Source organism: Mustela lutreola, chromosome 8 (genome assembly GCF_030435805.1).
Source record: "Mustela lutreola isolate mMusLut2 chromosome 8, mMusLut2.pri, whole genome shotgun sequence".
Taxonomy (NCBI): Eukaryota; Metazoa; Chordata; class Mammalia; order Carnivora; family Mustelidae; genus Mustela; species Mustela lutreola.
The window spans coordinates 62,483,569-62,500,025 of NC_081297.1; the positions used below are offsets into that span (position 1 = coordinate 62,483,569).

General features: G+C 46.9%; 1 protein-coding gene across 1 annotated transcript; it reads left to right on the top strand.

Annotated features, from left to right (window-relative positions):
• Positions 1-372: 372 nt before the first annotated feature.
• KRT79 (keratin 79) lies at positions 373-11,886 on the top strand. The gene is made up of 9 exons (XM_059183568.1): positions 373-881; positions 3,091-3,311; positions 4,348-4,408; positions 4,532-4,627; positions 8,856-9,020; positions 9,219-9,344; positions 10,013-10,233; positions 10,911-10,945; positions 11,229-11,886. Exons 1-9 carry the CDS (start codon positions 399-401, stop codon positions 11,414-11,416), a joined length of 1,596 nt encoding a protein of 531 aa, XP_059039551.1. The 5' UTR covers positions 373-398; the 3' UTR covers positions 11,417-11,886.
• The last annotated feature ends 4,571 nt before the right edge of the window (positions 11,887-16,457 follow it).

The following is a 16,457-nucleotide window of genomic DNA, read 5'->3' on the forward strand; positions in this document are numbered from 1 at the left end:
AGAACAGAGCCCCATTGACGGTGGCCATCGGGGCTGGGTGGGAGGAGACCAAGCCAGCCACTGGGTGGTGGGGGCGGCCGTGGGAGCCTGTATCATCCCGTTCCAAGACAGGAGAGCCCCAGGGGGGAGAAGGTGGCATCCTGCCACACACAGTCTCGGCTCAGCCCCAGCTCCAGAGCACGGATGATAACTGGGAGCAGCCCCTCCCTGCTGCTGGGGGTAAGGGGACTCCCCTGGCCCATGGGGCCCCTCCCTCTGTTCCTCGGGCAATGGGGCAGGAGTGTCTCTGGAGCCCAGGAGCCAGCCCAACTGGGAAAAGATAAAAAGCCCATTGGTGGCACAGCATTCCCATACCGCGTTCCCTCTCCGCTCTCTCAGCCTGCGCTCCTGCCCCTCTGATGGTCATGAGGTCCTCTGTGTCTCGACAGACATACTCCACCAAAGGGGGCTTTAGCTCCAACTCTGCAAGTGGAGGAGGTGGGTCCCGGGGCCACACCAGCTTCAGCTCAGTGACGGTGTCCCGGAGCAGTAGCAGTGGCGGGGGGACCCGCTGTGGCCCCAGCAGGGCTGGCTTTGGCAGCCGAAGCCTCTATAACCTGGGGGGCAGCAAGAGCATCTCAGTCAGTGTGGCTGGAGGGGCCTCATCAGGGCGGGCCCTGGGAGGCTTCGGCTTTGGCAGTGGGGCCTATGTGGGCCTGGGGGCTGGGCGGCAGGCCTTCGGGCTAGCCTGTCCCCCTGGAGGGATTCAGGAGGTCACCGTCAACCAGAGCCTGCTGACCCCTCTCAATGTGGAGATTGACCCTGAGATCCAGCGGGTGCGCACCCAGGAGCGCGAGCAGATCAAGACGCTCAACAACAAGTTTGCCTCTTTCATCGACAAGGTGAGCCGGGGTGGAAGGAAGCAGGGAGGGGCCCTTGGAGGAGAAGCAGGGCCACTAGGAGAGGGGGTGCTGGGCGGAGGCTGCACACTGCTGAGGGGCGGTTGATGGAATGACTTTGAGCTCTCTGGCCTGGTGACATCCTTCTGGGCCTCCTTGTCCTTGCTCGGGACAAGGGCTGTTGCTGAGCCCGTCTTGACTGTGTTGTGCCTTTCCTACAGTCATCGTTGACATGATCACACAGCAGCCTGTCCCACAATTAAGGAGTAGACAGTCCTCAGGGCTCCTCCTAATAGGGTGGTCCTTAGTGCCTCTGGTCAGCTGGGGAAACCAGCTCAAATGTTCAACAAGTTATGCAAGGAGCCCATCTGCTCCCCCTCTCTCAGTGTTGGAGAAGGCCTGACAAAGATGTGATCAGGACACGATTGAGGTGTTGTTCTAGAAGAAGTTACCATTTTGCTTCTCCTATTCCTCCTTGCTGTTTCTGCTGTTCCCAGAAACTCAATCTGGGATGGACAGTGAAGAGGGTGGTCGCCGGGGCACCATGACCCAGGGTATAGTTTGATCTGTCCCAGACCGGGAGCATCCTGACTCCTTCCTTCCCTGGCCTCCAGACCAAATAGGTGGCTCTTGTACCTTCTGTCTGGCATTTCCAGTTCCACTCTCCTGCCTTGTCAACCTCTAACACAAGTCTCTAGGCAAGGGGACCATAATGGAGAAAGTCCTGGTGGATAGCCATATGACTTCGGGGTCCCCAAAGAACATTTATGTCCTCTTTCTCTTGGGAAGCCCACAGTGTCCCATGAGGAATCAGAATAGTGATATTTGTCCATTAAAAAAAAAGAGAAAACAGAAGTCTAGAGAGGACAAGTGATTTGTACAGGATCATAGAGGCACTTGGAGGCAGAGGTAGGCCTGGAGCTCAGGTTCTTGGGCCCTATGGTCCTTGGCATTAAGAGACCTTGTTGCTGTTTGAGGTGGGTGCACCTGCTTCATGGTTCCCAGGCCATGTGACTTTGGGCCTGGGGTGCTGTGGAGGTTGGACCTGGAGAAACCGGACTGCAGAAGGTGAAGCAAGCAGTTCCGCCCACCTCCTCACCTTCTCCCCTAGTGACTTTTGGTTCTCCTGTGGGACTGTCCCAGAGGTCAAACAAGAAAAACCTTTCTCTGGCTCTCAGCATCATGTTCTAGGAGCTGGGCATCTGTGAAGTTGACCCTGTCCCATGTCTTTTGCTGGGCAGAGAACCCACCAGAGGACCTCTGAAGTCCATGCCATGAGCCCCCTTTTAAGTCTTTAGAGGCAGGGCTGAGCAGCTATATTTAAAGTCAAATTTATAGAAAAGTTGTTAGAACAGTACAAAAGATTTCTCTATATTTTTCACCCAGATTCACCAAATTTTAAAATTTAACTTAATCTAAAGCAATTTTAGTTCCAAACGCAGAGTATTGTATTAGTTTCAGGCATACACCATTGCGATCCCACACTTCCATACTTGCTCATTGCGAATGCTCCCCTTCAAGCCCACTGCCCATGTCCCCCATCCGCCCTCCCACGTCCCTTCCGGTAACCAGTAGTGTGTTCTCTAGAGTTAAGAGTCTGTTTCTTGGTTTGTTTGTTTGTTTCTTTCTTTCTCTCTCTCTTTTTTCCTTTGTGCATTTGTATCATTGCTTAAATTTCATGTCTGAGCGAAATCATGTCGTATTTGTCCTTCTCTGACTGATTTCACTTTAGAATCATGAATTTTTACATTTTGTCACATTTGCTTTCTCTTTCCTTGGGTGTGTGTGTACACACACATATGTACACACTTGTATATATACATACATATATATACATACATTCTATATGCACCTGCATTTTTAACAGTTGATTTGAGTGCAGAATTAGGGTTCAAGAACATCGGTTTACCCAGGCCAAGGGGGAAAGGGAGACCCAGAGCGAAGTGATTTGACTGTTGCCAACTAGTAAAGGGCTGAGTTGGGGCTTTTACGGTTTATTAACTCTTTAGAGTCCTTGTCATTGGATTGGACAGTCTTTCCCAGTGAAGGCTGTTCCCTGAGGAGGAGGGGCTCCTTCCCACAGCAATGCTTGAGCTGTGCACCAGCCCTGTGAGGTCCTGGATGGGGATGGTGGTGACGATGGGCCCAGTCCTGGGTCCTGTCTGGGGCCAGTGGATAGTACCAGCCCACCAACCTTCTTGTCCTGGCTCAGGTCCGGTTCCTGGAACAGCAGAATAAGGTGCTGGAGACCAAGTGGGCCCTGCTGCAGGAGCAGGGCCAGAACTCAGGTGTCACCAGGAACAACCTGGAACCCCTCTTTGAGAACTACTTGGGCAACCTGCGGAGGCAGCTGGACAACCTCCAGAGCGATCGGGGGAGGCTGGACTCAGAGCTGAGGAATGTGCAGGATGTCCTTGAGGACTTCAAGAGCAAGTGAGGAGGACTGGACAGGCTGGGGCCATGGGGGTGAGGAAGGGACAGTATGGGAAATCTCCCCAGAGAGGGCCACCATATTCCCACGTTCCTGGTTCCCACCTGGGGGAATGCACAGACAGAGCGTCTTCCCTTGGGTGCCTCCTGGAGAACTGTCCCACTTATTTGTGTATTGTTCATAATTTTAAAAACTCCAAGGTAGGGAGAATATGAAAGGAACCTCTACGTTCTTATTACTCAGCTTTAATAATTATTAACTCATAGCCAGTCTTATTCCATCTATACACCTAGTTGATTTTTCTCCTCCCTTATTGTCTTGAAACAAATCCTAGCCATCGTGTGATTTCATTCACAGATATTTACTGGCTATATTCATAAGGCTCATCAGCATAGTTTGACTTAATCAAACATAAACATAATGCCATAACCACAACTCAAATTTTTAAAACAGTAATTCCTCAATATCCTCGACTATCCATTCATTTTGAATTTCAACTGTCCCGTAAATGTCTTAAGTTTTAAAAATATGGTTGGTTTGATTCAAGATCCAAATAAAGGTCAGAGATTATGATGAGCGATATGTATATTTATAATTTTAAGGTATAATCTTTCATAACTTTCCCAATAACTTAATACTGGCAATCTCTAACCCTTAAAATCTCAGCAAAAGCAGTTGGAGAGAAGTGAGCTGTTTTAAATGACGTCCTGCCTGTCGAAAGTGAACACAAAGATAACCACTGTTGACACAGCTTTGCCTATTCCTATAAAGCCTCCCAGGGGCTCCGATCCAAAGAGATGGCTGCTCTTGATTGCCATATTATTGTGCAAAGTCTGGGCCCGTTCCCTCAAAGCGGGTGGGCAGGAATATTTAATGGCTGTACCCCAAGTTTCTTCACTGGTGGGCTGCATTACAGAACTTCTTCTCAAAGCTGTTCTTAGATAAATGTGGGACCCAAGGGGGCATAAAGCCAAGTGGGTTAAATGCTTTAGGAGGCAGAACTAGGCTGATTCTGACCTGAGTCTTCCTATGTTACAGGTACGAGGATGAAATCAACAAGCGCACTGCAGCGGAGAATGAGTTTGTGCTGCTCAAGAAGGTGAGCAGGTGGAGGGGAGTTGGGTAGGTGGTTCGAGGGCTTGCCAGGGTGCTGTGGTGACTCAGAGGGAGGCGAGAGCCCTGGGGACTGAGGTGTCTGCCCTGCTGTCTCTCTTGCCCCCAGGATGTGGATGCTGCATACATGAGCCGAATGGATCTGACTGGCAAGGTGGGCACCTTGACTGAGGAGCTCGACTTCCTGAATCATCTCTATGAAATGGTGAGACGGCCAATGGATGGGGACAATTATATATATGTATAGCCCTGGGGATCCCCCCTGGAGGTCTGACCTGAATTCACCAGTGCAACTTAACTGATGGAAAATAGAACCTGGACCTTTTATTAACACGAGCTTCCATGCTAAGTGGTAAGGATGTGCCAGACACCCGGCCAAGTTTTACATAATCCTTTCAAGGAAGCCACAATAGAGGTACTACTATTGTCTCCATTGTATAATCAGGGACAGGGAGGCTCAGGGTAGCTTGCCCATGGTCACAGAGCTAGGTGGAGGCAGTGCTGGAATTAAAACCTGGTTCTTGGACTTCAAAGTCTGACTTGCACTCCTGTGTTAGACCTTTTCCCTTCTAGAGCAGTTTGTAATGGAGCAAGGGCCGGAGGAGCAGGATGGCAGAGAAAGGACTGAGATTTTAGGTGGGCTCAGGAGTTGAGGTGTGGGTAGTAGGTAGATAGCAGGATCCAAGAGGGGTTCCAAGGAAACAAGGAGGTTTTGAAGACCAGGGTGAGAGGGCTGAAATTAACCTGAATTGATCCTAGCATCTTGGACTTGGACTCAGTAGGGGCCTCGTGGCCCACCTTCCCTCTGTGCTGGAGTCCTTTCTCCCTCATTGCTACTAGGAGTCATGTAGCCCGGGCTTGAATCCTCCCGGTGGCAGGGAGCTCACTGTTTTTCAGGGCAGGCATTTTCACTGTTGACCAAAAAAGAAAGCTGACTTCAATCATCTTCCCATGACTTCTGCTCTTGATTGGCCCTGAGTCTGCCCTTCAGGCAACAAAGCGAGTTGTCTTTTGTGTGGCTCATTGCCTTTCCCAGGGCAGCGTGTTAGAGGTCAGGGTGCTCTGGGGACTGACTGACATCTGTGGCATATGAGGAAGTTGAGGAAACAGTGTTCTTAGACCAGACTTTGGGAAATGGTGGGGTAGGGAGGGAGCATACAGACTTGCATTCGCGCACATAATGTTACATTAGTTTATGTGTCATCTTTAGAAGTCATTTCACAATATTTGCTCCTTAAATACCCCCCTCCCTGGACTTTTTCACATGAATGCTTTCAAGTGAGACATGTATCCATCTGCTTCCAACTTCCTGGATTTGGGCAGTTGAATTTTTGAAACCAAATGCAAGAGTTAACGAGTCCCATTTTCCCTGTGACATGTGATTATGGTTTCATCCCGTCATCTAGATAACTGTGGGCACTTTGAAACAAATTTCCCCCATGCATATGTTGGAGATACTCCATTGGGTAATTGGATATATTCATGATGTCCCAGCCTGGGGTTCTCTGCAGACCCGATAAACTTTCAGTTCAGTGTGAATGTTCATTTCAGTGTATGTGACCAGTGAGCACATTAAAGCCAACAGGGCCAAGAACCGAGTCCTAGTGCAAGAACTAGACGTTTGGTGGTATCTTTCTCTCAGGCTGACCTCACTCCACTCATCACTAATTTGTGGTTCAAGTGCCTCAGCTACTTGAAAATCTAGTTGATATCATCATCTGGCCCACATCTTTCTGTCTTGTGTTCAAGAATACTGTGGAAGTCTGTGCTGGTCCTTTATCATTTTAGTAATACAACCATAGGAGAAAATGAAATCCGTTTGTCTTGGCCTTTCCTTAGGGAAGTCTTCCTGGCTCTATGCCTCTTACTTACATTTTGTGATTCTAGAGGTTTGTAGGAGGTTGTTGTTAGGTTTTACCTGAAGAAGTCTAATGACTGCATCATTTGCCTGTTTCCCATCAAGGAGAACAGTCATTAAACTAGAAAGGGCAAGATGCAGGAGAAAATGGAAAGCCAAGACAGACACAGAAAGTATAAGAGGCCTTGGCCTTGTTGGGCTTCTCAAGGGTCCAGGCCAAAGGAGCATATCCTAGGGGGCCATGGGATTGCCACGGGGATGGAAACTCCTGGAGATCCATAAGAAATATAGACAGTAGGGAAGATTCCAGAGCTCCAGAAGCAGCAAATGTCTTCATTTTCAAGGGAATGATATTTAGGCTTACCTGTGCCCAGAGCTCCAGAAGCAGCAAATGTCTTTATTTTCAAGGGAATGATATTTAGGCTTACCTGTGCCTCTTTGGGGTTGAGAATGAAGGTGAGAGCAGCCGTTCCCTTGTTGCCTCCTGCATGAATCAACTGTGATGGCCAATAAAGCACTCACTAATTGATTTCATGCTCTGGTTTTGGTCAAGCCAGATCTCGGGGAAATCTGGAGGGTCACTCACCAACCCCTGGCATGTCTTACAGGGCAGAAAAGCAGCCTTGTGCCCTCCCTCTGGCCTGGATGATTCCTGTGGGATTTAGCCCCTGCTCCAGTATCAATGCTTTGGCCTCTCTGGCTCTTCCTTGCCCAGAGGCTCTCCACGTGCTCTTCCTCTCAGGGTCGCTGGTGTCTGAGGAGACGCATATCTTTAATCTACGGAACTCTTCCTTCTCCTTCTCCACTTGTATCAGCTCTGTTTCTTTGGAAAACCTAACGCTTTTATCATCTTAGTCTATCACTCTTGGTGGGATTTGGTAGATCTCCTTGTCTTAAAAATTCCAAGTTGATGTTCCTCAGGACGACACTCTGGCTCAGGGCTGCACAGGGACCCTGAGCGGGGCAGGGTGAAAGGGTGATGCTACAAGATGATGAAGTCAGGGTTATCACCGCTGTGGCAAGATGATGTGATCTATAGCAAATAAGCCTCATGGACGTCTTGACCTACCTTCACAGAAGTGTGGGCACATAATGCATTTTACTGAGCACCCACCATAGGCCACAAACAGATCTGAATCCTTACATCAACCCCAAGAGGAAGATCATCACAGGCTCTTTATAGAAGAGGGGGCGGAGGCATCAGGAAGTTCCACCCCGGTCACAGAGCTAGTGAATGGCAGGCTGGGGACTTGAACATCGCTTTGCCTGTCTCCAGAGCTCATGTCGTTTCACTCAACGGCAAACGTTTCATGAGTTGGATGTTCGCCCCTTCCTCCCCACCCATTCCACCTCTCAAATGATAATGCAGCTTAGTAATCTAAATCTGTGTCAGTATGGATGGCTGTTCTGGATTTGGTAGTTCTCTTTCTCGGCTTCTATCTCTCTCTTAGTCATGCCACCTCAGGTTCTGGTGTCAGACTCCCAAGGTTTAAGACTGGGCTTCCCGCTTATTAGTGTGTGATTTGGGGCAGGTCACGTCAGTCTTTGTGCTATTGGAAAAGGGCTTGTTAAGTGCTTGACACAGCGCCTGCTCACAGGAAATGCTCGGTCAGTGCGCTCTAATATTCCAGCTTTATCGGTTATAATTCCACTGGCGGCAGGAAAGCTGGGGGCATGACCAGAGCATACAAGGTGTTGATTCTCAAACAGAAGATTCTCTCCCCTCTGGGAGCCACTGAGGTTTGGGCAGTTGGTCGACAGCTTAGGACAGGAAGGACCGTGGGAGAGATGGAGGCAGAGCTCAGTTGGGAGCCCATTCAAATGAACTAGTGATAGAGCTGAACTCAAAGCCAGAGCACAGAACTGCTGAAACTAAACCTGCTGCTCATGGCATCTTTAAATGCCTGTTTATATGTCAAAATCAATAGTCCTAGAAACCCAGGGAGGGTCTAAGAACATCACCATGGTCTATAAATGTCAGTATAGTCTAGAGGAAACCCTCTGGGAATTTGTTGCTCAACTGATTGGTTCCAGTCTGGGCCCCAGGACTGGACTGGATGACCTTGGATCTGATGACCTTGGATGTGTCACTTCTCTTTCCCAAGCCTCTTTCCTAACCAAGGAAAGTGTCAGGACTGCTGTGAATGGTGGCGCAGGGGGTTAGCTGGCTGATTGGAGAGAGGGGTTTGAATCAGGCCTATGTTCAGTTCCTTGGATCCTACTGTCTGCCCCCGTCAGAGGGGAGACTTTTCCCAAGTTGACAAAAGTGGCCTGGCCTGCCTCCCAGGGCATTCTGAGGATGACAGGGGCTGGCACCAGGTTTGGGTGCAGTAGGTACACATTCTTTCCCCTTCTGTAATCTCTTGGAAACCTGTAAATCCACAACAAGGAATGATATTTATAAAAATGAGAGCCCATTTCCCAGCTGGAGAGAATTAGGTCTTTCCTTCTAGGCTGGAGCCTGGGGTAGAGCACAAGCCTCCTCTTGCCACCTGGGGCCCCGTCCTTCATCCCTCGGTTGTCTCCTGGGGGCCTGGATGAGGGGCACTGGTGGCAGCTATCTCTTTTTCTGTAGGAGCTGAGCCAAGTACAGACCCACGTGTCTGACACCAATGTCATCCTTTCTATGGACAACAATCGCAGACTTGACCTGGACAGCATCATTGCTGAGGTCAAGGCCCAGTATGAGCTGATTGCCCAGAGGAGCAGGGCTGAGGCTGAGGCTTGGTACCAGACCAAGGTGAGGAGAACAGCTGGTCCGGTGTGTGGGCTGGGACAGATACAGAACTTCTGACACTGTGAGAAGCCTGGGGCTAGACATGCCAGCTGACGTGGTAGGAACAGGGGTGGGGCTCTAGCAGTGAGGGTGGGCCTGGGGCAACTAGTTATCCAGGAGGGCCTGGAACTGACAGGTCACTGCCACTTTTTTGGTCTCCAGTATGAAGAGCTGCAGGTGACAGCTGGGAAGCATGGGGACAGCCTGCGGGACACTAAGAATGAGATTGCTGAGCTCACTCGCACTGTCCAGAGGCTGCAGGGCGAGGTGGATGCAGTTAAGAAGCAGGTGAGTCTTTGGTGAGGAGCCTGGGGGTCAGGTATGGGTTGGCAGAGGTGAGGACCTTCTCTATTGTCATGCTGAGGGGTGAGAACTTCTCTTTTTCTGAGGGATGGGACACGCTCAAATGAGCTGGACTGTTAAAATCAACACAGTCCTTTTATAGGGTAAGAAACTAAGGCCTGGAGGAGGATAGGAACTTGTTCAAGGTCACATAGTATTTTAGTGGTGGAGCAGGTGAGAAGATCTCCTTCAGGGAGCCTGATCCCATCTCTAGGCGATCAGAGCAAGAGGCTGACAGTTCAAGTATCCAGGTCATAGGTGCTGATTCCTTCTAGGATATGGCTAAAAGCTTGGGCTTTCCCCCAGATCGGAGTGAAGCATTTAATTAATGGTAAGGTTATATTATTTATTCTATCTCTTTTGAGGCACTGGGCTGAGTTGCAGCCGGAGGGACTAAGATTAGACTTCAATAAGGACTTTCTCAGTAGTGCTACATGACCCTGCTTGGGTAATAGTATCTATTCTCTGAGAAGAATATTTCTGCTTTCCTTTTTTCTCAGTTAGTTGGGGTCCGGGGGGGATGGGTGGGGGAATGGTGGTATCTGGTTTGAGGGCAGAGAGATGGATGTGATGACCCTGGAGGATGTTCCCAACACCTCTCATCCGTTGGGCAGTGCCAGCAGCTGCAGGCTGCCATCGCAGAAGCAGAGCAGCGTGGGGATATGGCATTGAAGGATGCTCAGAAGAAGCTTGGGGACCTGGACATGGCCCTGCACCAGGCCAAGGAGGACCTGGCCCGGCTGCTGCGTGACTACCAGGCTCTCATGAATGTCAAACTGGCCTTGGACGTGGAGATCGCCACCTACCGCAAGCTGTTGGAGAGCGAGGAGAGCAGGTGGGGGCCCCTGCCTGCCCTGATTTGAGGGCATTATAGCTCTGCCCTGTGGGAGAGCCTGTGTCATCATTGGCTCTGTGCTAGGGGTAGGGAGAGAAGGGAGGAACCAGGAAGCTGGGCTCCTAACTCATCACCCACAGCAGACTTTCCACTTGGGTTCACTGCCTCTGCTGCACATCTCTTCAGTTGGCAGGACAATCAGTAATTCTTACAGTGGTCAGCAGCCCTACAGAAGTGAGGTTTCTTCTTCCAACACCAGATTCCACCACCTCTGAAACTTTGAAAAAAAATTTAATCATCTCTGTCCTTGGGAAGATGTGAGATGTACAGAAAGTCATTTGAGCCAGAAACCGGGAAGCTTTGTTTTGGCATGAGCTTTGTTTGCTGTCTGTGATGTGCATGCAGAAGAAGGCAGGACAGGGGAGGCTGGTGTCACATGGCCTGTTGTGGCTCTGCTTTCTCTGTGGCACCTGCTGGAAGGGCCACAAGGCCCAGCACAGCCACATGCACCTGTTTCTCATGTCTCCTGATCTTGTCTTGTGGACCCTGGCTCGAGAGTTGACTCACTGAGTTGACCTACCGTGAAGGCAGAGAGTGGGAAAGGGGAAGGAGGGAGAGGGTTTTCACCTGGGCTCTGGGGACCACTGACCCTTCTCCTGCTATTTCGGTTTCTGCAGGATGTCTGGAGAATGTCCCAGTGCCGTCAGCATTTGTGAGTATTTTGCTGCCTTCCCTGGCCTCAGGCTCAGCCCCGGTCCTCTGCTCAGTCTGCTCAATCTGTCCTTGGCCAGAAGCACATTGCCCTCCTCCTGAGCCCCTGGAGACAGGGGGCTTATTCTTTGGGGGTTCCCAAAGAATAAGTTTACTGCCCACCTTCTCCATCAGTTTCCCAGGGCTCCACTGCCTGCTTGTTCCCATCCCTCATTGGTTTCTGCAAGTCCCCCTCCCCCTTTCAGTGTGGCTTCCCTGCCTTACCCAGACCCTTTGTCTTACAGCGGTGACTGGCAACTCCACCACGGTGTGCGGAGGCGGTGCGGCCAGCTTTGGGGGTGGCATGTCCCTGGGTGGGGGTGGGGGTGCTAGCAAGGGCGGATTCAGCACTGTCAAGGGAGGGGCCGTCTCTGGGGGCACCTCCATCCTGCGGAAGACCACCACGGTCAAGACATCAAGCCGGAGGTATTAGCTTTTCAGACTTGCAAGCTGGGGCCCCTGCAGTTTCCTCCTTGCTGTACTCACCCCACCCCACCTACCTCCATAGGAACGGGAACAGCCCCAGGACCACAGGTCCGGTGTATCTGCATGCCAGACTCTTTGCATGCGATCTGCATTTTGGGAAGGTGCAAATCTACCCACGTTTTCTCCTTGCTTCTGCAATGTGATGGGAGGGGAGATTAAGGCCACCACCCTGAGCAATGTATTTGAGTGATCTGGAGGTGAACTTTTGATCACTGAGAGGAGGTTGGATTTCCCTCAGTTCCTCTGTTCTTCTGCTCTGTGTTCAGGGCAGGCTTGCGGAGGAAGGAGGGAAGTTGTGAGTGGTCCCTGAAGGCCTTTCAACCTCCCCAGTCTCCCACCAGACCCAACCCCTCTCTGAATCTATCCACGCCTGGCTCTCCTGTCTGTGCCTGTGATGTATCTCAATAAATGATGTATCTCAACTGCAGCTAGCTGTCTGGGGCTCCAGTTTGTCCTGCCTGGGGAATGAAACTGTCAACCACACACTCGCTATGCTCCATGCTACTCACCATGCTAGAAGCACACCAACTGATAACCATCAGCACTGTAGGCCTTGGCTCTTACTCTCTTCTTTGCGGAGTTCATGAGAGAAGTCTTGAAGCAATATATAAGTTGTTCAGGCAGGACCTGGTCACTGAGCAGCTGCCTATTATAGCCCATCTCCTGATGCTACTGAGTCCCCCATCCTCTGCTAACTCTGTGGGGTAGGCAGTTCATTTGTTCAATGGAGAGATCTTGGGCTTCAGAACTGGCCAGACTTGGGTTTAAATCCTAGTTTTGCCACTTACTGTGTGACCTTGGGCAAGTCACTTAACCTCTCTGAGTCCCAGTTTCCTTCTTTGTAAAAGCAAGGTGTGATGAGAACATGTGTAAAGCCCCTGGCTAACAACGGCCTTAATAGGAAACAGTGCCCTTTGCTTCCCTTCCCTCTGGCTCCTGATTTTCCACCTAATTCATCACTGAGCAGTCTGATGGCTTCTCTCTCAGCCCTCATATCTGGTCATCAATAAGAATCCACATTTTCCCAACAATAGCAGAATACATATTTTTCACAAGCACACACTGAATGTTTTCTATGGTAGATCATTTGTTAGGCCACAAAACAAGTCTTAGCAAATCCAGCAAGATTGAAATCATACCAAATCTTTTCTCTGGTCTCACTAGTATGAAGTCAGAGCTTAATAACAGGAGGAAATTGGGAAATTCATGAACACATGGAAATTAAACAGCACTTCCCTCAACAATCAATGGATCAAAAAAAATTAAAAGAGACATATCTTGAGACAAACAGAAATGGAAAAATAAAAAATGAACCTTATGGGAAGCCATGCAAGCAGTTCTCAGAGGGAATTTTATAGTTATGAACACTTAGAGAAAGAAAAAAGAAAGACCTCAAATAAACCACTTAATTTGACATTTTAAGGAACTAGAAGAAGAATAACAAACCAAGCTCAAATTTAGCAGAAGGAAGGAAATGATAAAGATTTGAGTGGAATTAAATGAAATAAGGAATAACAAAGATTAACCAAACTAAGAGTTGCTTTTTTGAAGAGAAAAACAAAATAGACCAACCCTTAATTAGACTCACAAAGGAAAAGAAGGAGAAGACCCAAATTAACAAAATTATAAATGAAAAAGGAGGTGCAATCACTGGTAACATAGAAATGCAAAGAAAGGATTATAAAATGCTCTTCTGAACATCTATGTGACAACCATCCAGGCATCCCACAAGAAATGGATATACTCCTAGAAACATACAACCTACTCAGACTGAATAAGAAAGAAATAGAAAATCTGAGCAGACCAATTACTGGTCAGGAGATTGAATCAGTCATCAAAAATTTCCTACAAAGAGATGTCCAGAACCAGATGGTTTCCCTTGTGAATTTTACTGAACATTTAAAAAAGAAAGAATGCAATCTTTCTCAAACTCTTCTAAAAAACAGAAGAGGAAGGGTCACTCCCGAACTCATTTTACCAGGCCAGCATACCCTGATAAAAAACCAGACAAGGACATTAAAAGAAAAGGAAAGTAGAGGCCATGTCCCTGATCAATATAGATGCAAAAATCCTGGAGAAAATACTAACAACAAGTTTTTGCTAGACATGTCTCAAAAGCAATACAAACAAAATAAAAAATGAACTATTGGGACTTCATCAAGATAAAAAGCTTTTGCACAAAGGAAACAATGGACCAAACTAAAAGGCAAGCTACAGAATGAACACATAGAGATGTTTTATTTATACTCAGTGCTCCATGCAATACATGCCCTCTTTAATACCCATGTTTTATTAGATAAATATGTTTTATTAGATAAAGAGCTAGTATCCAAAATCTATGAAGAATGTATCAAACCCCACACTCAGAAAACAAAGAATCCAGTCAAGATATGGGCAGAAGACATGAATAGACATTTCTCCAGATAAGACATACACATGAAAGAATGTTCAACATCACTTGGCATCAGGGAAATACAAATCAAAACGACAGTGAGATACCACCTCACATCAGTCAGAATGGCTAAAATTAATGAGTCAGGAAACGAAAGATGTTGGTGAGGATGTGGGGAAAGGGGAACCCTCCTACGTTGTTGGTGGGAATGCAAGCTGGTGCAGTCACTCTGGAAAACAGTATGGAGGTTCCTCAAAATTTAAAAATAGAGACCCAGCAACTCCATTGCTAGGTATTTATTCCAAGGATACAAACAATGATTCAAAGGGACACATGCACCCCAATATTTATAGCAGCAGTTTCCACAATAGCCAAAATATGGAATGAGCCAGATGTTCATTGACAGACAAAAGGATAAAGAAGATGTGGTATACATATACAGTGGAATATTACTCAGCCATCAGAAAGGATGAATACCCAATATTTGGATCAACATGGATGGAACTGGAGGAGATTACGCCAAGTGAAATAAGTCAAGCAGAGAAATTCAAGTATCATATGGTTTCACTTATTTGTGGAGCATAACAAATAACATGGAGGACATAAGGAGATGGAGAGGAGAAGGGAGTTGAGGGAAATTGGAAGGGGAGGTGAACTATGAGAGACTATGGACTCTGAAAAACAATCTGAGGGTTTTGAAGGGGCGGGGGGTGTGTAAGTTTGGGGGAGCCAGGTGGCGGGTATTGAGGGCACGTATTGCATGGAACACTGGGTGTGGTGCAAAAACAATGAATTCTGTTATGCTGAAAAGAAAAAAAAAAACAACAAATGATGTATTGTAAGGTGACTAACATAACGTAACAAAAAATTATAAAAAATAAAATAAGAAAACAGTGGAAAAAAATGAAATCTTGCCATTTGCAACGACATGGATGGAACTAGAGGGTATGATGCTAAGTGAATTAAGTAAGAGAAAAACAAATACTATATGATTTCACTCATATGTAGAATTTAAGTAACAAAACAGATGAACATAGGGGAAGGGAAGGAAAAATAAAATAAGATGAAAGTTGAGAGGGAGGTAAACCATAAGAGATGGCAAACTCTAGGAGACAAACTGAGGGTTGCCAGAAGAGAGGTGGGTGAGAGGAAGGGATAATTGGTGGGAGGGGCATTAAGGAGTGCACTCGATGTAATGACCACTGGGTGTAATATGCTACTGATGAATCATTAAATTCTACCTCTGAAATGAATAAAAAAATAAGTAAATAAAAAATAAAAGCAAAAACAAAAGGAAAATACTAGCAAGTTGAATTCAGCAGCACATTAAAAAGACCATACATTGTAGTCAAGTGGGATTTATCCCTGGCATACGAGTTTGGTTCAACATATGGAAATCAATAAATGTTACATATCACATTAATATGACAAAAGATAAAAATCATATGATCATCTCAATAAATTCAGAAAAAGCTTTTGAAAAAACTCAACACCATTCATGATAAAAACTATCAACAAGCATGCCCACAGCTAACATCAAACTCAGTGGTGAAAGGTTAAAAATTTTCCTCTAAGATGGGATCAAGACAAGGGTGCCTACTCTTAATCAACTGAGCCACCCAGGTGTCCCAAGGGTGCCTACTCTTATGGCTCCTATCTAACCAAGTACTAGAAGTCCTCACCTGAGAAATCAGGCAAAAAAAAAAAAAAAAATTGAAGCCATCAGAATTGGAAAAGGAAGAAGTAAGATTGTCTCTCTTTGCAGATGATATGACTTTATATATAGAAAATCTTAAAGACACCACCAAATAACCATTAGATCTAATCAATGAATTCAGTGAAATTGTGGGATATAAAGTCAAAATACAAAAATCAGTAGTGTTCCTATACACTCACAATGAATTATCTGAAAGAAAAATTATGCAAATGGTCTCATTAGCATCAAAGCCAACAAAATACTGAGAAATAAATTTAACCAAGGAAAGAAAGACCTGTACACTGGAAACTATAAGACATGGATGAAAGAAATTGGAGAAGATATAAATACATGGAAAGATATCTGTGTGCATGGATTGGAAAAATTAATATTGTTAAACTGGCCATACTACCTAAAACCATCTGTAGATTCAATGCAATCCCTATCAAGATTCCAATAGCCTTTTTTTTTTTTTTTTAACAGGAGTAGAAAAAGCAATAGAAAAGTTTCCATGGAACCACAAAAGAATAGCCAAAGCAATTCTGAGGAAGAAGAACAAAGCTGAAGCCACCACACTTCCAGATTTCAAACTATATTATAAGGCTATATTAATCAAAATGGCTTGGTACCAGCATGAAAACGGACCCAGAGACCAATAGAACAGATTTAAGAGTCCAGAAATAAATTCGTTCATGCATATAGTTCATGACTATGCATATAGTCAAGTAATCTTTGACCAAGGAGCCAAGAATACTAAGTGGCGGGGGGTGGGAGTTTGGGGGAACCAGTTGGTGGGATTTAGGGAGGGCACGTATTGCATGGAGCACTGGGTGTGGTGCAAAAACAATGAATACTGTTACGTTGAAAAGAAATTAAAAAAAAAAATACTCAGTGGAGAAA

Excerpts from the sequence above, each read along its gene's own strand:
- KRT79 (XM_059183568.1), top strand. The coding sequence starts at position 399 with ATGGTCATGAGGTCCTCTGTGTCTCGACAGACATACTCCACCAAAGGG. Across the intron at positions 9,021-9,218 it reads AGGCTTGGTACCAGACCAAG|TATGAAGAGCTGCAGGTGAC; the intron begins GTGAGGAGAACA and ends TTTGGTCTCCAG. Across the intron at positions 10,946-11,228 it reads TCCCAGTGCCGTCAGCATTT|CGGTGACTGGCAACTCCACC; the intron begins GTGAGTATTTTG and ends TTTGTCTTACAG.